The 25,435-nt window shown below is 40.6% G+C and overlaps 1 protein-coding gene across 1 annotated transcript in view; it reads right to left on the reverse strand.

Annotated features, from left to right (window-relative positions):
* LOC143858654 (uncharacterized) overlaps positions 1–25,229 on the reverse strand; it is a 71,756-nt gene extending 46,527 nt beyond the window's left edge. Inside the window, exons 1-2 of the mRNA XM_077369354.1 lie at positions 24,989–25,229; positions 10,894–11,507 (exon numbers count right to left, since the gene is read on the reverse strand). Of these exons, the coding sequence (XP_077225469.1) occupies positions 10,894–11,507; positions 24,989–25,001 (627 nt within the window). The 5' untranslated portion in view covers positions 25,002–25,229. The remainder of the gene's footprint in view (positions 1–10,893; positions 11,508–24,988) is intronic.
* Between the last annotated feature and the right edge of the window lie 206 nt (positions 25,230–25,435).

A 25,435-nucleotide genomic window follows, 5' to 3' on the forward strand; every position in this document is an offset into this window, starting at 1 on the left:
ATATCTATATATTATAAGGAGGAAGGGATTTTTCACAGTTCACGGTGGCGTGGCAGCCCTCCCCTTTCTTAAGTCTACATGGCATTGAATTTCATATGTGGAATTTCAAAAAGCAGTATTTTCCTAACAAAAAAACCCCATTCACCCCTCCTTGCCTTTAATAAATCTTTTCCAATTCGATTTGTTTCCAAAATTTATGGCCTTAATTGATTTGCTTAAATATCATTAAATATCTCTAATTCATTATTGGTACGGCATTTGTTTCTTATTCCGAGTAAATCTTCATGGCCGGTTTCTTGCCGAAAACCTTCAATCATATCCAACCAGCGTTCCTCTCCACACATAGTTTCTTCTACCATGAGATTGCTTTAATGCAATATTTTAGGTACGTTTAAATTAGTGTAGGCTAATTCATTTCTGATTCCTTTCCTAATTAAAAACAACCTAAAACCCAAAACGGTTACTAATCCACGGTTAATATAGTTCATACTTCCCTCATACTTCCCTCCCACCCCCACCATGGCCCAACCTAGAAATGTCAGAGATTTGCATTCCTTCTGCTTTCTATCTCCAGGGATAGAAAAGGACTTCTCATGTTTCTACAAAAACTGGATCTTGGGTAGGGGTGGCAACGGATTGGTTTCGGTTCGGTTTGACCCCTAAACCGAACCAAACTGAAATTTGAATCGGTTTGGTTCTACTGAACCGAAACCAAACCGAAATTTGAATTTTTGGTTCGGTGTCGGTTCGGTTCGGCCAATTTCGCTACCCCTTACTCATAATCATTGGAAATCGGGGGCAACGGTTCGGTTTCGGTTCGGTTTGAAATTTGAATCGGTTTGGTTCTACCAAACCGAAATTTGAATCGGTTTGGTTTTACCAAAACGAAACCGAATTTTCGGTTTGGTTTCGGTTTCAGTTGGATTGCCACCCCTAGTCTTGGGGCTTCAATCACTCCTTTTTTACGGCATATAATCCATTGCCTCCACAATCAGCCTTGGCTTACTTCAATGTCCAAGAAATCTGCGAAGATTCTCCACCAGGGACCCTTCTATGTTATGATTTTATTTGCCCGATGTTCCCCTTTCTCTCTTCCATAATTTCCGTTTAATCAGGTATTTTTATCTTCTTTGTGAAAGATCCTACATCGGAAAAGGAGGAAAAGTTACTGGGCTATATATGTGGATTTCCCCTCTCCCTATGTAGACGCGTTTTCAGCATCTCCAATGGGCGGGCCCCGCGGAGTGGGTCGGGCACGGTTAGTGCTGCTGAAAAACAAAACCGGGGAGGGTAGATGACCCAGAATCGGACAATATCTACATAGTGGGCCCGATTAGTGCTGCTGGAAAACAGAACCGGGGAGGTAGATGACCTAGAACCGGACAATATCTATACAGTGGGGTCAGGCCCACTCCGCGGGGCCCGCCCCTTGGAGATGTTGAAAACGCGTCTACATAGGGAGAGGGGAAATCCACATATATAGCCCAGTAACTTTTCCTCCCTTTCCGATGTGGGATCTTTCAATCCACCCCCCTTAGGACCCAGTGTCCTCGCTGGCACACCGTACTGGATGGGAGGTCCCGCTCTGATACCATGTCACGCCCCGACCCCATTGTGTAGATATTGTCCGGTTCTGGGTCATCTACCCTCCCCGGTTTTGTTTTCCAGTAGCACTAACCGTGCTCGACCCACTCCGAGGGGCCCGCCCCTTGGAGATGCTGAAAATGCGTCTACATAGGGAGAGGAGAAATCCACATATATAGCCCAGTAACTTTTCCTCCCTTTCCGATGTGGGATCTTTCAATCCACCCCCTCTTAGGGCCCAGCGTCCTCGCTGGCAGATCAAACTGGATGGGAGGTCCCGCTCTGATACCATTATGTCACACCCCGACCCCACTGTAGATATTGTCCGGTTCTAGGTCATCTACCCTCCCCGGTTTTGTTTTCGAGTAGCACTAACCGTGCCCGACCCATTCCGCGGGACCTCCCATCCAGTACGGTGTGCCAGCGAGGATGCTTGGCCCTAAGGGGGTGTGGATTGAAAGATCCCACATCAGAAGGGGGGGGGGGAAAGTTAATGGGCTATATATGTGGATTTCTCCTCTCCTATGTAGACGCGTTTTCAGCATCTCCAAGGGGCGGGCTCCGCGGATTGAGTCGGGCACGGTTAGTGTTGCTGGAAAACAAAATCGGGGAGGGTAGATGACCCAGAACCGGACAATATCTACACAGTGGGGTCGGGGTGTGACACTTTGCACTAGTACAACCTCTTTTTTACTGTCCTGCGAAACCTATTCTTTATGTGTTGGGGAATTCCTAAAGCTAGATTTACAAAACAAAGTCAACACGGTCACAGTGGATGTTTTTTTTTCTCCTCGGCGTTAAATTCTTTGAAGCTTGCCATATGTTTTGCGGTTAATATCTTCATGATAGACAAAGACTTAACATGGTATGGAAGTGCAGACTATACTCAAGCCATATAAAACCATCTTATAGTCTCTTTCATTTATGTCCAACTCATGGCACACATATTGGGTAGTTGAGACCATTGATATAATGGGTCCTAATATGAGAGGACATGTTGGTAATCTCATTTGCCAATCAAATCAAAGCCCCGACAATGGGCAGCTTCCAAAGGAAAACATAATTGATTGCATTTGCAACATCAAGTGCATGAATCTTGAGTGATGCAATAACAATCTGATTTTTCTCCTATGGTTTTTCTGCACCCTGAATTGATGAGATTTCTTTGCATCAATTCTTGATATTTTTTCCATTTTCTTCAGAAGTCAGAGTTCTGATTCAAGATTGGACGGATGCAATTATGGAGATGCAATTATGCGTTCTGTCACTAGAACTCCATGTTTAGATTTCAGATTTCCATCACTGGTTTCAAAGATCTATTATGATTTTTAGGGCGAAATTCCTTACTTATCACATTCAAAACAAATAAACTCATTATATAGGCCTATCGATCAAAGATAACTTCCAACGGTTGGAATTTTCTGCTTCTTTCCGGAATCGTGCATCGCACGGTTGGTACCACTAGTGTGTGTGTGTATATATATATATATATATATATATATATATGTATATATATATATATATATATATATATATATATATATATATATATATATATATATATATATATATATATATATATTAAAGGGAGTGAATTTATCCTCACGCAGTGAACTACTCTCATAGAAACCCCCCCCCCCCCCCCCCCCGGGGGGCAGATTTTATCCGTTTAGGAGTGGGTGTATATATTCTTAGAAACCTTTTCCTGATATATATATATATATATATATATACAGAGAGAGAGAGAGAGAGAGAGAGAGAGAGAGAAAAGTGTAGCTACATATACGTGTAGCTAACTTAGCTACACCGACGGCTTAAAATACAGTGGGCCCACATTATTTGGGTGATCCAAACCATTCATTTGATAGGACCTCACATTGATAGGGTGTGCCCAAAAAATCAGCTCCATTGGATGATCTCAACCCTTCAAACTGTGGAGGCAAAAATGGACAGATTTGTGAAGGATTTTACACGTCCATTTTTGCCTCCACAAATCGTAGGGTTGGGATGATCCTAAGGAGCTGATTTTTTGGGCACACCCTATCTATGTGAGGGCCCATCAAATGAATGGTTTGCATCACCCAAACAATGTGGGGCCCACTGTATTTTAAGCCGTCGGTGTAGCTAAGTTAGCTACACGTATGTGTAGCTTCACTTTACTGTTCACCCCTGCCGCGTGTCATCGTCCCCTCCTCCCCCAGCTGCTTTTTGTCTGCTTCTTTACGGTTCAGCCCTCCAACAAATTTTGATTTCCCTCTTTAATTTCAATCTTACCCCATATACATGCAGCTTCTGTGTATACCTCCTCTTAAAGAGAAAGATATACACTGTATTTCTGTGTATAGAAAGGCATACGTCCCCTCAATTTACCCCATATACATGCAGCTTCTGTGTATACCCCATTTTAAAGAGATATTTCGGTGTATAGTTATGTCAGAGATGTTTGACTTTTTTCCAGTAATTGTCATAAATTACTACATGTTGTTCGTATTTTTTTGGTAATTTAAAAACTTTGTAACCATTTATTGGTAATTTGTCATTGAAAACTTTATAACTTTAGCTTATTTACTTTTTTTTGTCATGATTACTCTGTTTTTTGCTACCAACATTTGCCATCATTTGACATGCGCATCATTTGACATGCGCATCTTTGCACGAGGATCTTTTATTTGTAATTATTACTTTTTTTTTGTGTTTGCTAGCAACAGTTGCCATTCGCATCTTTTCACCGAGAAAATTTCAATCCTACCCCTTGATGCTTTTAACAAAGGCACCCATTATATCAAATAATTTCAATCCTACCCCTCCTTTATGCTTTAACAACGGCACCCATTAAAGCCGTATAATTTCGATCTTACCCCCTCCTTTATGGTTTTTTAATTAACAAACTATAGGGTGATCTTGACCATCGGATTTAAGATAAGAGGAATTATGGAAACATCTATAGATTGGAGGGCTAGGATCGGCCTATGGAAATGATTTTTGGGGCACAACCTATTTATGTTGTGTTCCATCACATGGACGGTTTGGATCAACCTATGACGTGGTCCGTACAGTTCTTTCTCGGCCCGTGCATCGCACGGGTTTTTTTACTAGTATATATATATTCTACTTCTATATAGCAGAAGAGAAAATGAATGGATTTTTGAATTATTTGAAAATTCTATGAGAATTACACATCACTTTTTTTGACTTTTTTTAACAAAGGCACCCATTCAACCCACATATTTTCAATCCTACCCCTTCCTTTATGCTTTTTAACAAAGGCACCGATTAAAGCCACATAATCAATCTTGCCCCCTCCTTTATGCTTTTTTAATAAAAAATCTATAGGGTGATCTTAACCATCCGATTTAAGAGGAACAACATATTATGGAAACCTCTATAGATTGGAGGGCTAGGATCAGCCTATGGAAGTGATTTTTGGGGCATCACCTATTTATGTTGTGTTCCATCACATGGACGGTTTAGATCAACCTATGACGTGGTCCGTACAGTTCTTTGTCGGCCCGTGCATTGCACGGGGTTTTTTACTAGTATCTAATACTATATAGCAGAAGAGAAAAGGGAGAATTATTGTCCATTTAACACCTTAATGTGGATGATTTTGACGTTTTTGCCCCTCCCCACATATCTATACATGCTATCTATGTCAGGGTAAAATAATAATCTACATCCGCAAAGTACCGACACGGGTACCTGTCTATGACAATTACGGAAAAAAACTACCAAGAAGAGGTAAAGACATATGACAATGACGAAAGAACTACTTTATATTACTCATTCAGGACACTTGCAAAATATTGACGAATTTCAGGCACCTGAAAAGCAACAACAATTATGCAAATCTCTATCCATTGGAGGGCTAGGATCAGCCTATATCGATTAGAGGGCTAGGATCAACCTATGGAAATGATTTTACGGGCACAACCGATTGATGTTGTGTTCCATCACATGGACGGTTTGGATCAACCTATAAAGCCACATAATTTCAATCTTACCCCTCTCCTTTACGCTTTTTAATAAAAAATCTATAGGGTGATCTTAACCATCCGATTAAAGAGGAACAACATATTCTGGAAAACTCTATAGATTGGAGGACTAGGATCAGCCTATGGAAATGATTTTTGGGGCACAACCTATTTATGTTGTGTTCCATCACATGGACGATTTGGATCAACCTATGATGTGGTCCGTACAGTTCTTTGTCGGCCCGTGCATTGCACGGGGATTTTTACTAGTATATATATATATATATATATATAGAGAGAGAGAGAGAGAGAGAGAGAGAGAGAGAGAGAGAGAGAGAGAGAGAGAGGAAATGGTTTGTGCGCAACTGGACAGATAAGCTACCTGTGCATAGCTGCACAAACCATGGGGGGCCACATTTTTTGGGGGATCCAAAGTATTCATTTGGAAGGCCCTTCCATAGATTGACCAAAAATCAGCCCTTTAGGATCAACCTAACCCTGCCATTTGTGGAGGGAAAAAATGGGCAAAAACAGTGTCTGTCCATTTTCCCCTCCAACTTTGATTGGGCTATGATGATCCTATAGGGCTGATTTTTGGTACACACCCTATCCATGGAAGGGCCTTCCAAATGAATGTTTTGGATCCCCCAAAAATGTGGCCCCCACTATGGTTTGTGCAGTCATGCACAGATAGCTTATATGTGCAGCTGCACACAAACCATTTCATATATTAGAAAAGAGTAGGTACTCCCTGGAGTAGATAACTTATCTACTCCCTAGCTTAAAATAACAGTTGGGGCCACATTGTTTGGGTGATCCAAAGCATTCATTTCATGGCCCCCCACATAGATAGGGTGTGCCCAAAAAATCAGCTTGATAGGATCATCCTAACCCAATGAACTGTGGAGGGGAAAATGGACGTGTACAAGCCTAAACAAATCTGTCCATTTTTTGGCTCCACAGTTCATAGGGTTATAATGATCCTATCAAGCTAATATTTTGGGCACACCCTATCTATGTGAGGGCCCATCAAATGAATACTTTGGATCACCCAAACAATGTGGCCCCAACTGTTATTTTAAGCTAGGGAGTATATAACATCTAGGGAGTACCTACTCTCTCTCTCTCTCTATATATATATATATATATACTACTACTACTATATAGCTAGAGAAAAAAGGAATGTCTTTTCTTTTTCTGTGCGATTTACACATCGGCATTACTCTTTTACCATTAACCACTTTCCTGATATCTAACATCTATCTCTATGAGAAATTATTTGAGGGTAAAATCGTAATCAACATACGAAAAGTACCGACTCGGGTACCTGTCTACGACAATTACGAAAAAAAAACTACCAAGAAGAGGTAAACACAAATGACAATGACGAAAGAACTACTTTATATTACTCATGCAGGACAATTGCAAAATATTGACGGATTGCGGGCACCTGAAGAGGAACAACAATTATGGAAACCTCTATCGATTGTAGGGCTAGGATCAGCCTATATTTCTACTACTATATAGCTAGAGAAAAAAGAAATTTCTTCTCTTTTTCTGTGCGATTTACACATCAGCATTACTCTTTTACCATTAACCCCTTTGCTGATATCTAACATCTATCTCTATAAGAAATTATTTGAGGGTAAAATCATAATCTACATACAAAAAGTACCGACTTAAGGTACCTGTCTACGACAATTACGAAAAAAACTACCAAGAAGAGGTAAAGACACATGACAATGACGAAAGAACTACTTTATATTACTCATGCAGGACACTTGCAAAATATTGATGGATTCCGGGCACCTGAAGAGGAACAACAATTATGGAAACCTCTATCGATTGGAGGGCTAAGATCAGCCTATATTGATTGGAGGATTAGGATCAACCTACGGAAATGATTTTATGGGCACAACCGGCTGATGTTGTGTTCCATCACATAGACGGTTTGGATCAAGCTATAACCCGCTATAGATCGGAGGGTTTGGATCAACCTATGAAAATTATTTTTGTGGCACAACCTATGTAGGAAGTGGCCCCTCTAATGGACGGTTTGGATCATCCTATGGTACGGGCCGTACCGTACATTTTAATAAAGTGATGAGTGCGATCATCAAAATACGGTGACTAGTGCCATTATAAAATATGGTAGTGAGGACATTAGCACTATATATAATTTGAAACCATCGTTGTTACTTGGATGTTCCCACGCGGGTTAGGTTCAACTCGAACCCGACGGGTTCAATCCAAATTTGGGTTGGGTTGGGTTAAGCTTTTTCGCAAATCAGGTTGGGTTGGGTTGGGAAAAATCAACCCGAATTGGAAATCGGGTCGGGTTGATTTGGGCTGTCGAGCAACCCAACCCGACCCAACCCGACCCGAAACCCGAATTTGGGTTCCATCTGAAGAAGTTCTGTATATGTGTTTTTCTTTTTCAACATTGAAATAGTCTCCACAGTCCACAATGGACGGTTTGGATAATCCTATGGTGCGGGCCATACCGTACTTTAATAAATGAGGAGTGTGATCATCAAAATATAGTAGTGCGGATAACATTTCCCTTTGTTAATTGTTAGTCCCTGTTTGGTTTGGATTTTGAGAACTGATTGTGAGTTAAAAACTTATTATTGGTGACTCACTATTGGTTCTCAAAATCCAAAACAACCTGGCTTGAGTTGAGGTGGTCAACAATTGGTACCATATCAAATCGGGTCAACCCGACCCGACCCAACCCAACCCGAATTGGAAATTAGGTTGGGTCGGGTTGAGGAAATTGCAAATCAGGTTGGGTCAGGTTGAACCCAGTCGGGTTGGAAATCGGGAACTGCTTTTCCTTATACACTATGTGCGGGTCAAATTAGGAAAAAGTTTGATATTATGAATGCAGGGCACCTGTAAAAATATTGACGAATTCTGGGCACCTTAAGAGGAACAACAATTATGGAAACCTCTATAGATTTGAGGGCTAGGATCAGCCTATGGAAATTATTTTACGGGCACAACCTATTTATGTTGTGCTCCATCACATGGACAATTTAGATCAACCTATGATGTGGTCTGTACAATTCTTTGTCGGCCCGTGCATCGCACGGGATTTTTTGCTAGTATATATATATATATATCTAATACTATATAGCAGAAGAGAAAATGGAGAATTATTGTCCATTTAACACGTCAATGTGGATGATTTTTACCGTTTTTGCCCTCCCCACATATCTGTACATACTATATATGTGAGGGTAAAATCGTAATCTACATACGAAAAGTACCGACACAGGGTACCTATCTATGACAATTACGGAAAAAAACTACCAAGAAGAGGTAAAGACATATGACAATGACGAAAGAACTACTTTATATTACTCATACAGGACACTTGCAAAATATTGACGGATTCCGGGCACCTGAAGAGGAACAACAATTATGGAAACCTCTATCGATTGGAGGGCTAGGATCAGCCTATATCGATTGGAGGGCTAAGATCAACCTATGGAAATGATTTTACGGGCACAACCGATTGATGTTGTGTTCCATCACATGGACGGTTTGGATCAACCTATAAAGCCACACAATTTCAATCTTATCACCCTCATTTATTCTTTTTTAATAAAAAAACTATAGGGTGATCTTAACCATCCGATTTAAGAGGAACAACATATTACAAAAACCTCTATAGATTGGAGGGCTAGGATCAGCCTATGGAAATAATTTCTGATGCACAACCTATTTATGTTGTGTTCTATCACATGGACGGTTTGGATCAACCTATGATGTGATCTGTACAGTTCTTTGTTGGCTCGTGCATCGCATAGGGTTTTTTACCAGTTATCTATACATAGCAGAAGAGAAAAGGAGAGAATTTTTTGAATTTTTCCCAAAATTCTAATAGAATTACACATCACTTTTTTTGACTTTTTTTAATAAAGGCACCCATTCAACCTATATATTTTCAATCCTACGCCCTCCTTTATGCTTTCTAACAAAGGCACCCATTAAAGCCACATAATTTCAATCCTACCCCCCGCCTTTATGCTTTTGTAATAAAATTCTTTGCAAAATTGCTGATTGGGTACATATGTTACATAATACTACGGATTTTTGTTAACATATTACATGATACTATGGATTCAAGACATCTTTCAAAATATTGACGAATTCCAGGCACCTTAAGAGAACAACATATTATGGAAACCTCTATAGATTGGAGGTCTAGGATCAACCTATGGAAATGATTTTACAGGCACAACCTATTTCTGTTGTGTTCCATCACATGGACGGTTTGGATCAACCTATGATGTGGTCCGTACAGTTCTTTGTTGGCCCGTGCGATCACGGGATTTTTTACTAGGATATATATATGAGGAAAAGGATTGTACACTCGACCGTACCTAAAGTTAGGTACGGTAGAGTGCCCAATCACATGGGTCCCCCATTTTTGGTGGGCATCTAAACCATTCATTTGCAAGGCCCCATCATAGATAGGGTGCATACCAAAAATCAGCACCATTGAATCATCCTAACCCCTCCAAAACTGGAGGCCAAAATGGGCAGATTTGTGGACAAACACTGTCTGTCCATTTTGGCCTCCACAAATGGATGGGTTAGGATGATCCTATGGAGCTGATTTTTGGTATGCACCCTATCTATGATGGGGCCTTGCAAATGAATGGTTTAGATGCCCACAAAAAATGTGGAACCCATGTGATTTGGCACTCTACCGTACCTAACTTTAGGTACGGTCGAGCGTACAATCATATATATATATATATATATATATATATACGCGTGCTCTCTCCTAAGTTGGTACTACTGTGCTTTAATAAATGCATAATCTGAACTAGTCCTCTCTTTTTCTTTTCTTGTTTTTTTGACTTCTTAGAACTTTTTGGGAACTGTAACAAGGTTTGACATTTATTTAAATAATAAAAGACAAGACAAGTTAGTGTAATTATCAAAACATGGCAGTGCAAATATCAGAAGCCTAAATATAATATGAAACCCAATACCAAAAGACACCACAATTAACAGAGGACGATTTTCTTTAGGGAGATGATATTTTCGCCCCCCTTGCCGTACGCATTCGCCCACCTTTTAACGTGATTTGATGTCAAAAGTGTTAAAGTTGCCAACTGTTCACATTATAAGGGGGCGCATGCGTACCGCAAGGGAGGTGAAAATATCATCGCCCTTTTCTTTATTAACTCCACAGAAAATTTTAGCTCACAACCATCCAAATTGGGCCACATGATGGAGGTTAGCCGTTAGAGATCCTACCATTTTCTCCACTAAAAATTGAAGTTTTTAATATGAGATCGTAGTGGTGTAAAATCATTACCATGTCTGCTCCAGCATTCAAATTGATTTCCTCAACGGCTGTCATGTCTCTGATACCGAGCGATTTAATCAGGGTCATCGTAGAAGCAGACGTAACACGCAAGTCATCGCTTATCATGAACCTCTCATTTCCCTTCACAAACACCCCCTCCTTCCCTTTCTCATCATCTAAAATTGGAAATGTCTCTTTATCCATGACTTTCCCACAGCGGCATCGAGCATTGCTGGCCGTACTAGTGAATTTGTGGGTCTCCGGGCTACTACTCCAATTCGGACATATGTAGTATGTAACTTGGGTGTCCTTCAATTGTAAAGGTAGTTTCATACATTCAATTTCTGATGCGCTTCTTGGACGAAGCAACATGCTCTTACACGCCTCTGTCTGTAGATATTGGACGTCCAGATTCTCTACGCTCTCATACAATGTATCCATGCATCCTAGCTTAGATTGCTTTCCGGCAAGTCTAATGACAGTTCCAATTGGCATAGTTAGGAAACTTAACAGAATATCCACGAAATCCTTATCCGATTCGGCAAACACGACCCGATTCTTCTCCTTGTCAACCATAAGCGTCAACCCAAATTTTTCGTCGGCCACTTCTATATTCAAAGTATCTGGTGCAAAAAAAAAAATTCTTAGTTAGGCATAAGAAAAAAAAAAAATTAGTTAATTTGAGGGCCGTTATAAATTCACACACCCTCCCCTCCTAGGATATATTCACCCCTCACCCCAATAATTGATTTGTTCAAATTTTTGAATTATAAGGTACACCCCACCCATACTTATCCTCCTTGGATTTTATACGGTGCAAGCACGTAGTCAAGTATTTTTCAAAACGGACTGTACAACACATACTATAGGATGATCCTCCATTTGATGGGCCACAACATAAATAGACTGTGCCCCAAAAATCATTTCCATGGGATGACCCTAGCCAAAAATCATTTCCATGAGATGACCCTAGCCATCTAATCTATTGAGAAACCTCTATAGATCACATAGCTAGAGTCATCCTATGGAAATGAGTTTTGGCCCACAACTAATTTATGTTTTGGTACATCAAAGGGACAATTTCGATCATCCTATGGTGTGGCCATACAGTCCATTTTGAAAAATACTTGACTATGTGGGGCTTACAACATATAAAAACGAGGGCCGGCAATTTCTGAGAAAGCAGGGATTCACCCCGCCCCGCTTGGGGCGGGGTTTCCCCGATTTGAGCGGGGAAGGGGACGGGGGTTTAAAAAAATTCCCGGTGTGGGGACAGGTAGGGGAAGGGGATGTAGTTGTCCCGGCCCCGCCCCGGCCCCATTAATCCATATTATTTATTTTAGTATTTTTTAACTGTTTTTTTTTTTTTTTTTTTGGTGAGAACTTTCTTGGGAATATAATATTAAAACTTAACAGAAAATAAGACAAGACGAGTTAGGGGAAGATATCAAAACATGGGAGTGCCAACATCATCTTAGGGCTTTTTAACTTTACCTTTTAAGTTTTATAGGCCTTTTAAGTTTAGCTCTTGAGAGTCAAAACTTTGTACTATAGAATGTTAGCTTGGTCACTTGCTTAATATGCGACATTGCATTATTTTCTGAATTTTTTTGCTGTATTGGAAACTCTCCTTTTGTATCATTGATGTTCATGCATCTCATGGTTATGTTTTCACTTAAATTTCATTTGTTGGATTAGAGAGAGAAACATCCACATATTAGGGACACCAAGCAGCAATGTCTAAGGGAAGTGATATGTTTCCCGCTTTTGATTAGGGACACCCAGCAGTAGTGTATCAGTGACTAAAGAGGGGCTGTTGTTGGGTCGGGGGGGGGGGGGGGGGTGTGATTTTGTCCTCGAAGGATGCTGGGCGGGGAAGGGGATTAGATAATCCCCGTGGGGAGGGGAATTCCCCACCATCCCCGTAGCGGGGAGGGGGGGAATTCCCCGCAGCGGGGAAGGGGTCGGGGACCCAACATCCGGCCCCGACCCGCCCTGCCCCATTGCCAGCCCTAATAAAAACTCTATTATGAACCAGTACTTTCTCTCCTATATTTGAACACGAACCTTTAGTGGGGTCCAACAATGGATGATTTAGATCTTTGAAGAAGGTGGACATTGTATAAATTTATTTTGTTTTAAAATCACTTGGGCTTACATTGCTCGAAGATCCAAACCATTCATTTGTTGCGACCCAATGTAAATAGGCCTTGCCCCAAAAAACATCTCCCTAGGAAGATCCTAACTCCTCGATCCGTAGAGATTCGTATATGGTGTCGTCATACTAGATTAGAGGGCCAGGATCATCGAGATTATTTTTGCAGCACAGACCATTTACGTTGAAGCTCAACAAATGAATGGTTAATTTGCATCTTTGTACAAAGTGGCCCAGTGAATAATGTAAAAAAATGCATGTTATAGGATATATGCTATATGCACATTGGTGAGGTGGGCCTAATGTATATTGAGTCCGTGGGTTGGTGACCATGTATTTCGTAAAATACAATGAAGCCCACTTGCTCGAAGTTCCAAACCATTCAGTTGTTGGCTGTTAATGTTACTATTGTGCCCCCAAAATTAGCTCCATTGGATGCTCCAAACCCTTTATTTTAGATGAACTACACTATAGTGAAATCTCTATGGATCGAAGAGTTCATCCAATGGAGATTATTTTTGTGGACGACGTATTTACGTTGGGCCTACCAACTGAATGGTTTAGATCTTTCAACAAGGTGAACTCACTTTTTTTTTAAAAATAAAATAAAAAATACATGCACCTCCGTATATAGCATATAACGCACATTCATTTCCGGATTTCACTCTTATGCTCTGTTTGGTTGCTGGTAGATGTTGGGAGGATTTGGAGAAGAAGAAGTCAAAGGGAGATTAAAAGCAAATCAAAAGGAAATCAGTCAATGGGGAGATTGAGAGAAAATCTAAAAGATATTGTTTGGTTTGGCCAAGATTTACCGAAGATTTGCCACTCCCTATTAAAACTCAAAAGATAAGATTTGCCCGAGAATTTCTCCCCGTTTTTCTTCGATTTGGAGAAATTCATCGAGCGAATTTTGAGGGTTCCACGTCAGCCGATAAGCGTGCGACATCCCCGGTGGTCAAACTCCCCAATTTCGCTAAATTCCCTACCAAACACCCTTAAGCGAATCAGTAAAATTACATTCCCTGCTATTTTTCTCAAAACAAGGCAACCAAACAGAGCATTAAGGAAAGTGTTGAGAAAATCCGCCACGCAAAACAATCCGATCGTGCAAAGTTAAACGGAAAAAGTAAAATAATCAAACAAGCCACAAGATGAACACCAAGAATTTATGTGGTTCGGCCAAGCCTACTCCACGGGCAAGAAACACGATCTACGACTATGAGAAAAATAATATACAAGGATTACAATGGATTAAACACAAACCCACAAACCCACAACCCTTTCCTTGCTTCTCAAAACCATGACCTTACACACAAGAGAACACCGAGAAAATTCCCTAGAGGAAACCCAAGAAGATACCTGGAGAGGAACCAGCGGAGAAAACCCGAAGAAGAAACCTTACTCTCTCTCTCTCTCTCTCTCTCTCTCTCTCTCTCTTCCCTTCTCTTTCTCTCTCATTTTATCCCTCTCCCCTTGGGCAATCGACACACCCAAGTTGCTTGCACAGCACTCTTGTCGTTCCGCGCAAAGAGAAGTCACGTTCTTTTCCCTTTTATCCCTTAGGTTTAGAAAAAACCTAAAAACCCAATTTAGAGGCTTTCTTATTTTTGCCTCTGCCTTTCCCACCACACCACATAACGGTGAGGGGAAATAAGGCAACTTTCCCAACAATCTCCACCTTGGCTTATTTCCCAGCCACCTGAAGATTTCTTGTTGATGTTGCCACTGGTCCGCTATCACTGCAAACCACCATTGGCCTTCCAAAGTACCAGCTACACACCCCTCGAATTATCATGGTTCTGACTACTCCCAATTCGATCAACACGGCCAATGCACATGTGTAACTGCCAATCCGTTGACTCACTTAGTCAACCTTGGAGAGGGATCTCGTTCCATCCTCCCCAACGCAGGTATTGTCACCTTCTCACCATCGTCTGCAATCTGGAAACCCATCTCTGTACCAACTGCGAAAGAGACCCTACGCGTGCATGCGCTACCACTCAGTTTCCAACTAGCCATCAAGATCTTAGGAACACTAGTCAGCATATCCCCGACTAGACGATATAATTTGCCACAGTTCTCTCCTTTCATCAGAAACATATTGCCGCGTGTGATTTTCATGGCTCCACCTGCAGCTGAAATCTTGCAACCCCTAGAGTCCAACCGGCCAAGAGATACTAGATTCTTCTGTATCTTTGGGACATATGCCACACCACCCAAAGAACGAACAACTCCGTCAAATATCTTGATCTTCACCGTCCCAACTCCCGTGACGTCAGAAGTAGACCCGTCACCCAAGGACACTACACTCGCCCTTGTCTCATGGAACGTATCAAAATATTCCCTCCTGGAGCATAAATGAACAGAGCACATTGAATTTAAAATTCACTCATCATGAGGAGAAGTGTGATTACCTATGGAGACTGTGAGAACGTCTCCAAACTCTTCGCTCTGCTCATTCATCGCCATCACAGTATTCATAGCACCATTGTCCGCCTGGTCAGCTCGCTTCAGACAATCCTGCTTAATGTGGCCATATCCCTTGCAACGGTAACATTGCACGCCCTTTTTTGCCGACCCTGGATCTTGACCTGCCTTTTCCTGATTCCCTGTCAGACGACCTTCTTCTTTGATTCTCATCATGAACAACCAACCCATGCTCTTCATTTCCACCAAGAACAGATTTCTTCTGCATCTCATTCGTTAAGAGCGAAATCATGACTTCCTCTAACTTTATTGTATCCTTACCATACAAAAAAGTCGTCACCAGGTTATCATACGAATCAGGAAGAGAAGTAAGAAGCAAAATGGCATCTTCATTCAACTTGTCGTCAACCTTGTGGAGTTGATCCACAAGCCTGTTGAACATTGTAATGTTTTCCAGAAGATCCTCGCCTTCCTACATCTTCAACCCATATAAGTGCCACTTTAGATACAACCGGTTGGCCAAGCTTTTTGACAAGTAAAGCTTTTCCAACGTCTCCCATAATTTAGGCGCATCTTCTTCTTCCATAACGTTAAATATAACGCTATCTGCTAGACATAGTCGAATTGTGCTGACCGCCTTCAACTCTATGTCTTCCCCCTCAACACCCGTCATCTTCTCCGGCTTCCCATCATTTCCCTTCAATGCTTTGGCCAAGCCCTGTTGAACTAGGATGTCCTTCACCCTCATCTTCCATAGGGTGAAACTACCATTTCCGTCAAATCTGTCGATGTTGAACTGAGTAGAACTTGATTTTATCGCTATCCTAAATTACTTCGCACTTCACGGTGTAGCACTCCACCTCGAATGAGAATCTTTCTTGGAGAAATCTTTCTACTCTCAAAGATCGTTCTAGCCACGATCTAATCACAACACCCACGATCACTTCACCCGGCCTTGACGATCGCTCTAACCACAACTCTGATACCACTTGTTGAGAAAATCCGCCGGGCAAAACAATCTGATCGTGCACAAATTAAACGAAAAAAGTAAAATAAACAAAGAAGCCACAAGATGAACACCAAGATTTTACGTCGTTCGGCCAAGCCTACTCCACGGCCAAGAAACGCGATTTTCCACTATGAGAAAAACAATATACAAGGATTACAATGGATTAAACACAAACCCACAAAACCACAACCCTTTCCTTGCTTCTCAAAACCAAGACCGTACACACAAGAGAACACCGAGAAAATTCCCTAGAGAAAACCCAAGAAGATATCTGGAGAGGAACCCGAGGAGAAAACCCGAAGAAGAAACCTTATTCTCTTTCTGTCTCTCCGTCTCTCTCTTCCCTTCTCTTTCTCTCTCCTTTTCTCCCTCTTCCCTTGGGCAGCCGACACACCCAAGTTGCTTGCACAATACTCTTGCTGTTCCGCGCAAAGAGAAGTCACGTTCTTTTCCCTTTTATCCCTTAGGTTTTAGAAAAAACCTAAAATCCCAATTTAGAGGCTTTCTTATTTTTGCCTCTGCCTTTCCCACCACACCCTAAAACTCGAAGATACCTGGAGAGGAACCTGTGGAGAAAACCCGAAGAAGAAACCTTATTCTCTCTCTTTCTCTATCTCTCTCTTCCCTTCTCTCTCTCTCCTTTTCTCCCTCTCCTCTTGGGCAGCCGACACACACAAGTTGTTTGCATAGTACTCTTGCCGTTCCGCGCAAAGAGAAGTCACATTCTTTTCCCTTTTATCCCTTAGGTTTTAGAAAAAACCTAAAAACCCAATTTAGAGGCTTTCTTATTTTTGCCTCTGCCTTTCCCACCACACTACACAACGGTGGTGGGAAATAAGGCAACTTTCCTATCATAAAGGATAGACCTTAGCGCCTCCTCTCTGTAGTGTAGGAAGTCTGGCAAAAGGAAGATAGCATATCATAAAGAGATGAAAAAAAGGTAAGTATTGGCATCAGCGATGGACCTATGTAAAAGTCATTATCAGATAACTTTCATAGGGATTCTAGCTAAGGATAAATTGACATAGAGAAAGACTGATTATAGGCTTAATATCTTCGGTTTCATCTTATAGGCTGACTTTCATCACTCTGATAGGATTCCTAGCTTGAGGCTAGATTCCTTGTTTGCATCATATCGTACAAATAGGGCATCATATCGTACAACTATGTTGCCCTCTAACGATAGGACTGGAATCCAAGCTCCTAGGCAAAAGACTCTGAATTGGAGAATAACTGACTATGCCGTGCCGTAGGTAGGGCATTCTCCACACGGGACAGGGCCAAGCCCAGAATGTATGGGTGACAGATTGGACATTGGAGTACTCCGAGATATACACCAGGGCAAGAAATATCAAGCATACGACGATGCCACCCATTTTTATTTCGTGGGCTCTGCTCGGACTCCAAGTTGATTGAAGGTTATAATGATGGAAAAGAAAGAGTGGAGGACAACAAGAATCTGACTCACTTCATTATTGAACTAGTGTTTCCTTCTTTGGGGGCACCTTATCATCCTTATCTTGAAGAAAAGAGACTACTAAAGATCCATCATTCACTCTCTAGCCATCCAACCAAGAGTGTGATCTTTAAATTCTTTGGTACTTTGTTTTTTAGAGTGTTGCTAGTTCTACCTAGCGGGAAAAGAACATCACCTACCGCTCACTTAAGGTGCAAGGATCAACCCCAAGGCATATTCGTACTTTCCGTCATCCGACGGAGCTCCGAGTATAATCACAGCCATCTCGTGTGCCGCTTGCGACCCTTATTCCAATATCCAAACAGTTCATTTGATGGGTTCTCCAACGGTATCATTTCTTATTAATATAACTATTTGCCCAAAAAAAGCATAGTTCGTCTGATACATATATGGGTACTCTATACACTAGTAATAAGAAGATTAAAGTAGGTCCAATGAGAAGGTGGTGTACATAGAAGCCAAGCTAAACATCAACTTTCTGTTTAGAATCCTTGCTTTTCCTCCCGGTTCCATCATAAATCTCTTGGATAGACATTCTTCAATAGGATGTGCTGGTAATTTGTAGAAGAGCTTCCATGAGTTGAAGATAGAGGATTACATTAAGTCCAAAGAATACAAGGCCATGCTTCTCAGCCCCAAGTTTGCGCCTTTTACAGTTGCAACAGCTTCACACTAAGGAAGATATTTCATGGGAACCCAATCGTAAGTCTTGGTTCTATAGAGGTTTAGATCTTGACTTTGAGAATTGATGCCATGGAAATTTGAGTTGGGGTTGCTGCACTGAACTTGAGAGGGAAACATTACATGTTGTGAATCCGATATGGGTGCAGTAACAGAAGTTGGTGGTGGATTCGTGAAGGGACCAACAATGTTCATGGGAACAGATGAGTAATTTGTGAAACTTGTCAGAATCCATGTGCCTTTGAGCAGTTTGGATGAGCTATCATATTCATATTAAGCTATTTGCCTCGAAGCCCTTTTCCAGTATTAATTTCCACTCCGGTTTGTTTGTCTTTTCATGAGAAATACCTATTTTTCAGGAAAAGACAGAAAAGGGTTGGCAAACAAAAGGTGGGAATGGTGTCATTTTTGTGAAAAGATGACTGAGTGAATGGAAATGCTAGAAAAGAGGTGGAAATATTATACAACAAATAGGCCAAAACGAATTACAACCCACAAAGCCTCATGGAAGGTGCAGAGGAACCCTCGTTGCCATAGAGGGAGCTGAACAAGATTGCCTTCGAATATGCTTTTGGTTCTCCCTATCATCTGTATAGAGACGGTGAGAGATCAGAGGAGGTTCATAGGGTAGAAAAGTGGCTCTATGGTGACCGAGGGAATGTGCTTTGAATGTTCTTGTTGAGGCTTTCTATGCAGGGATGAAAAGAAATGGAGATGGCTGATCATCTTGTCTAATCCCATTAGATGTTCCTGTTGGAAATTAATTCAAACGGTGCTTGATTTTGTGGGGCCCATCTAATCCCACCCAAGCCAGTCCTTTCCTTTTATCTCTTGGAGTTTTCTAGAATATTTTAGAGTTTGAGTCAGACTTGAATTTCCAGCGTGATGGACTTTTCTTTATGCTTATCCTAAAGAGTCCAAGTATCACATGGAGTTCCATTAGAATAATGAAATTGGGAAACTTTTGGTGTTATGGTTATTCAACATACAAAGTAGCGGTTTTATATAAATGGCTTATTGTATTCCTTATTTTATGGTGAATGGAAAACAAAAATTAGTGAAAGTACGTGTTCTTCCTCTTATTCTTTAGCTTCTACAGCTCCAAAGTATCCACGATAACAGCCATTAATCAAGACTTCAAATTTGGCAATGGCATTGCATTCCAACACAAGATCTATAAACTCCAAGTTGAAACCATACTTCTTGAGAATAACACCAGTGATGTTCCAACAGTTATCAAAAGCTTTGAAGATGTCAACTTGACATACGTGGAGACTAATTGTGGTTTTACCTTACCGACAATAGTTTTAATTGAAATTAATGTAATATTTTGTTTTTGAATGATCAAAATTATTCTAATATTAAACTTGCGATGAATCTAGAATACAAACAAATCGCTCCTTGATCGACCACGAAGGATGATTAATCTGATCTGGATCCTCGATCTACTGCCTCTCTAGATGACCAAATCTCTGACAGCGTAGATCTCCTTAAGGTCAGTTAGATGAAAGGTCATTAGATGGCAGTAGAGACCAACTCCTCATATAACAATCCCACGCATAACAGAAGTCTAAACAATTTAATTACTTACTACTTTTGATGTAGTTAAACTTAAGGCCACATTAAAATATTTATGTCTAACTAGGATAAAATGTACTGGTTACCCTTAAATCATTTATTGATCACTCGGTCAATGAATAAATCCACCAATTTCACACTTAATCTCACTCATCAGTCAAGACAATTATCAAGATTAATGGTTGCCTAGAATAAGATCTCAAATCTATGAGAGAGCCCACGAGCCAACCCAATATGGAGAATTTCACACTTAATCTCACTCATCCGAAATGGCCAGAATTGTTGTTTAGATTGGAAAAGAAGAGAGATTGCTAGTGTGAATTATTCGTTTTCCCTGTGATTAAGAATGCCATTTGGAGACGAAAGAATCCTGATTTAGTCGAAGACTGAGGATATTAACTGTTAAGTGAAACAGGTTGGTATTAGTCTCCATCTTTGATCCCTCATATTTTAACTAGTTGATTCCAATAGGATTCTGCATCCTTGCTGGCATCATGGAGAATGAGTCTCCTTGTCTTAACCCACTTGATACTACTAAAAAACAAACCATTCACCAGTGTAGAATAGAGGAGGAGATATGAGAGCACACCTGACATCCAATTTATCCGAAGTCCATTCAATCTAACAAATACGCAACAAAATTTAACTTGACGTAGTCATAGGATTTTTTCATATCTGCATACCTTGCTTGGTTTCCACGAATCGATACATTCATTGGCAATTAGCATCCCATCAAAGATTTATCCGCCACTCATGAAGGCATCTTGATAATTAGAAATGACCTAAAAATTGATGGGTACCCCACTAGACGTATCTCAGGAGTCAAGGAATTCCCTAGACAAGAAAGTCAGCATGGAGGTCCGGACTCGGATGGGAGTGGAAGTGGAAGGACAAGAGGGGGACTCAAGGTTGATGGATTTTCTGGAATCAAAAGAAAATAAAGTTATTCCCTCTGAGGAAATGGATGAGCTGTTGGCTATAGGGGATGTCTTCGGAATAGGTTTTGATGGAGGAATATGTTATTTCTTCTCCATGTAATCGCTACATTTTGTAATGAATAAAAAATTCATTTTTATATCAAAATTGTACCTCCAAGTTTGTGTGAACATTTTCTTCTATTATCTCCGTACTCTAGGACTACACAGAATGGGAGGTTGGACCATATGCCCATGAGGTAAAAGGTCGCCGATCTGGTTGGCCTTTTAAGGACAACACCCACCTAACCAAGCTTTTTAGCCGATCTAGTACGGTACAACACTGTGAGTGTGACTGAGGATTGATCACCCGGAAACCACCACTATGTGAGTGTGACTGAGGATTGATCACCCGGAAACCACCACTATACATCCCTGGTACTAAGACCCTAATCATCTTAAGGAAGGGCGAGCCTGGCCAACTCAAGTTGATCAGTCAAGAGGGTGACCGGTTGGTGTGCGCCTGAGGCACCGGTTGAGATCCAGAAGCTTGATTCTATCTCCGGAATTCTCGAAATAGTCCCTACCCAGTTTACTCTTAAATAAGCAAACTTCATAAGAATTCTTCAAGAAAGGACGAAGCTTGGACTTGCCCTCTTGAGGGAAATGCCCATAAGCTCGATCCTTTTACCAGAAACTCCACCTTACTCTCATGAAATAAAAGAATACTTTCTAAGACAAAAGTTCGGACTAGCCACTCTAAAGACTTAGAAAGAACATCACCAGTCAATCCAAACACATAGGGAGGTAGAGGATTGGAAGTTCGAAAAACTACAAAATTATAGATGTTCTTTGCCCTTTCTCTTAGTTTTTGAAGATTATGTTACTAGTTTTTTTTTTTTTTTTGGAAGAGTAAGTCATTGAGTGTTAATATTTATGTCTGCCTTGAATTTTTAATATGAGCTCTATATTGATCGGTGTAATGGATCAATGGGTGTAGATTTCCGAGTGTCAATATTTAAATACTTAATGGATGAGTCTACTGGATGACAGGTTAATATGAACTTGGTGGCGAAAGCATTGAATTTGTATGTCGAGAGCTTATAGGTTTGTATCCCAGTTTTGGGTCTACAAATGTTTCTAATATTTACTTTTACAATAAAACATTTGGGCAGTGATATCCCTACCCCCCCTCCCTACACTACTACAGTGGTGCAACCACTCCAAACCCTCTCTCTCTCTCTCTCTCTCTCTCTCTCTCTCGTTGGTGGGCCAAACAATTAATTTGCTTAAGTCTTTGAACAAGGTAGGCCCGCCCATATTTTTCAAACTAAACTGTACGGCCCATGATCCAAACCGTCCAATTGATGGGCCACAACATAAATAAGTTGCGCCCATAGTTAGCAAAACTCCGTTTTAAACGCCGTCTTTTTGAAAAAACTCTTTTTATTGGTGAGCCGTTTAAAACCCCATTTAAAACTTTTACAATGAATAAAAATCAGTTTTTTTTTTAAGGCAAACGTTTTAAACACATTTAAAATGCGTTTTAACCGTTTTAAACACGTTTTTTTCGCCAACTTGCCAATTTTACCCCACAATATTTTGTAAATGACAAAATTCTAAACTCATTTCCTTGTATTTCTATTTTTTTAATACGTCGTATTAAACTCAAATTTTTACCGTCCTGTTGTTTTGCCGAATCACGTTTTGCTAACTATGGTTGCGCCCCAAACTCTCATTTCCATAAGATGATCCTAGCCCTCCAATCTAAGGAGAAACTACATATTATGGAAACCTCTATAGATTGGTGGGTTGCGATCATCCCATGGAAATGATTTTTGGGCCACAACCTATTTACTGTGGGATCCGATCCGGGGGGTTATCCTTTTCGCACCCACGAAAGTGGTGTTGTTTTGTTGCTCTTTTTTGGTGTATTGATTTATCTATGAATAGCCTCTCTTTTCTGTGAATTTGGGACTAAATAAAATCTAAATTTCACACAAAAAAAAGATGATCAGAGTCGCCACCTAGATTAGGGACCTTGGACCCATAAGTGACACTGTAAAACTACTCTACGATCCCATATATCTAGGGCCGTCACTCTCATGGTACTCCAGCCTTTTTTCTAGGTAGCCCTGTCCACAGGTCGCCCCTTCCGCGGCGGCCCACTCTGTGGCAACTTTACTTTGGCGGCTTTCACTCTCGGCCCCTCCCCTGACCCCGCAATGGCGGGAGCCTCGTGCACAGGGCCGCCCTTATTTTATTTTATTTACATTGTGGCCCATCAAATGGAAGGTTTGGATCATCCTATGGTGTGGGTCGTACAGTAACATTAAGGCCCAATTGTAGGCCGCACCCATATTTTTGAAAAATAAGTGTACGGTACACACCATAGGATGATCCAAGCCATCCATTTGATGGGCCGCAATGTAAATAGGTTGTGTCCCGAAAAATCTTTCCCACTGGGTTCTCCTAGCCCTCAGATCTATAAGGTTTCCATAATATGCATTAGATCAGAGGGCTAGGATCATTCTGTGGAAATGACTTTTCACGACACAACCTATTTAGGTTGCGGTCCATCAAATGAACGGTTTGCATCATCTTGTGGTTTGGGTAGTATAGTTCATTTTGAAAAATATGGGTGGCACCCACCTTGCTCAAAGATTTAAACAAATTAATTGTTGGGCCCACCAACCGTTCATGTTGGAGAGAGAGGTTCGGAGTAGTGTGTCCCGGCTGTAGAGTCGGGGGAATATTACTGCTCAAAACATTTTTGCCCCCTAATTTTTAATTTTTTTTTTCTGTACTTTTAGCCGCCCTCCAATCCTCCATGAGTCCTAACTAATAAGATGTCCGGTGCACTTGCGTACATTTGGATATGTCAGAGTACTTTCCGGCTGTTAAAACCAACGCCTATTTGTTTTTAAAGTAACCGGTGGTCCTCTGAAGGCCAGGAATTCTCCGATGATGATTGGCCGGCAGTTAACTTAAGTTTTCCCGGCGGTCAGTACAGTCGGAGTAAGTGTAGTTTCTTGTAGTGAGAGGGAGAATTAGATTTATGAATTTGATAATGAAATTATGTTAGAGATGCAATTATAGAAAGATAGAGATTTCTAACAAGTGTAAAACTAATGGTATCGGTTAATTACAAAATATTAAATAAATTAAGCAATGAAATATTGAGATGCAACAGCCAAATCTGGATATTAGAACTATTGACTCATATGAAATGGATAATAGAAATCTGTAATATATAAGTTTATATAAAGATACAGATATTAACAACATAAGAAAAAATAAACACCTATCGAATTCGTAGAAGTTAATTGAATAATTATGGAGATTTTATATGGTGTAAGGGCTTACAACAATACGGTAGGGGTACCGCCCTTGATATTTGATCCAACAGCAGCTCACTTTTTGAGCTTTTTGTGGAGCTGCTGTTGGATCAAATGTCAAGGGTGGTACTTCCACCGTACAAAGGCCTTATTGTTGTAAGCCCTTACACCATATAATTTCTCATAATTATGTTGCCAATGTCTAGAAAAGTGAGGGCAGTTAAATGGTGCGAAAAATATAGACTTGAGAAGGTGGGTGTGGGGGGAGGATGAAAAGACACTAAAAACAGGAAAAATAGAACCCAATTTGAAGTAGGTTATTTTTTCACATATTTTTAGAGATTTTTCTTGCAATCACCACTCTTACCCTCTCAAATTGGGCCCACTAATATTCCATAGAATAATTTTTTAATCTTGCTAAACATTACCTTACTCTTCATAGTTCCAAAAACAAATCCTTAGAAACCTACTAAATCAACCTCTATTCTCTTAGAAAAATCTAGGGTACAAAAACGAAAATACCTGCTATCACCATCGTTATCTCTACAAGTTGCGGCAATGACTATGGAGATGAAAGTTTGGACAATACGAAAACTTAGCAAAATTAGAGGCAATTCTCTTCTTGGCTTTAATGTCTTAATATAGAGGCAAATCTCTTCCTGCAGGCTGTAAAGCAAAGTGAATTGTACTTTGCTTTTGTTCTTTGTGTGTCTTTTTCATTTTCTTTTTCTTAAGAGCACACATAGAGAGATAACGCAAAGCTGATCCAGAGAAAACTTGTGGGTGGGACTAGACAATTCTCATACCGAGATCAAGGGTTTGGGATTTTCGACCCCAATGTTTAACGTGGGAATGGAACCATTGTTTTTTCTTTTTTAAAAATAGAGATATTCGATGCTTGTACTTATCATTTTTCATATTGGATGCCTTCCGTAATTCTTTATCTTCTCTGAATGGAGAATCTCTTTC

This window comes from Tasmannia lanceolata, unplaced genomic scaffold, assembly GCF_043159265.1.
Source record: "Tasmannia lanceolata isolate RefF3 unplaced genomic scaffold, GAP_Taslan_0.1 ptg000026l, whole genome shotgun sequence".
NCBI lineage: Eukaryota > Viridiplantae > Streptophyta > Magnoliopsida > Canellales > Winteraceae > Tasmannia > Tasmannia lanceolata.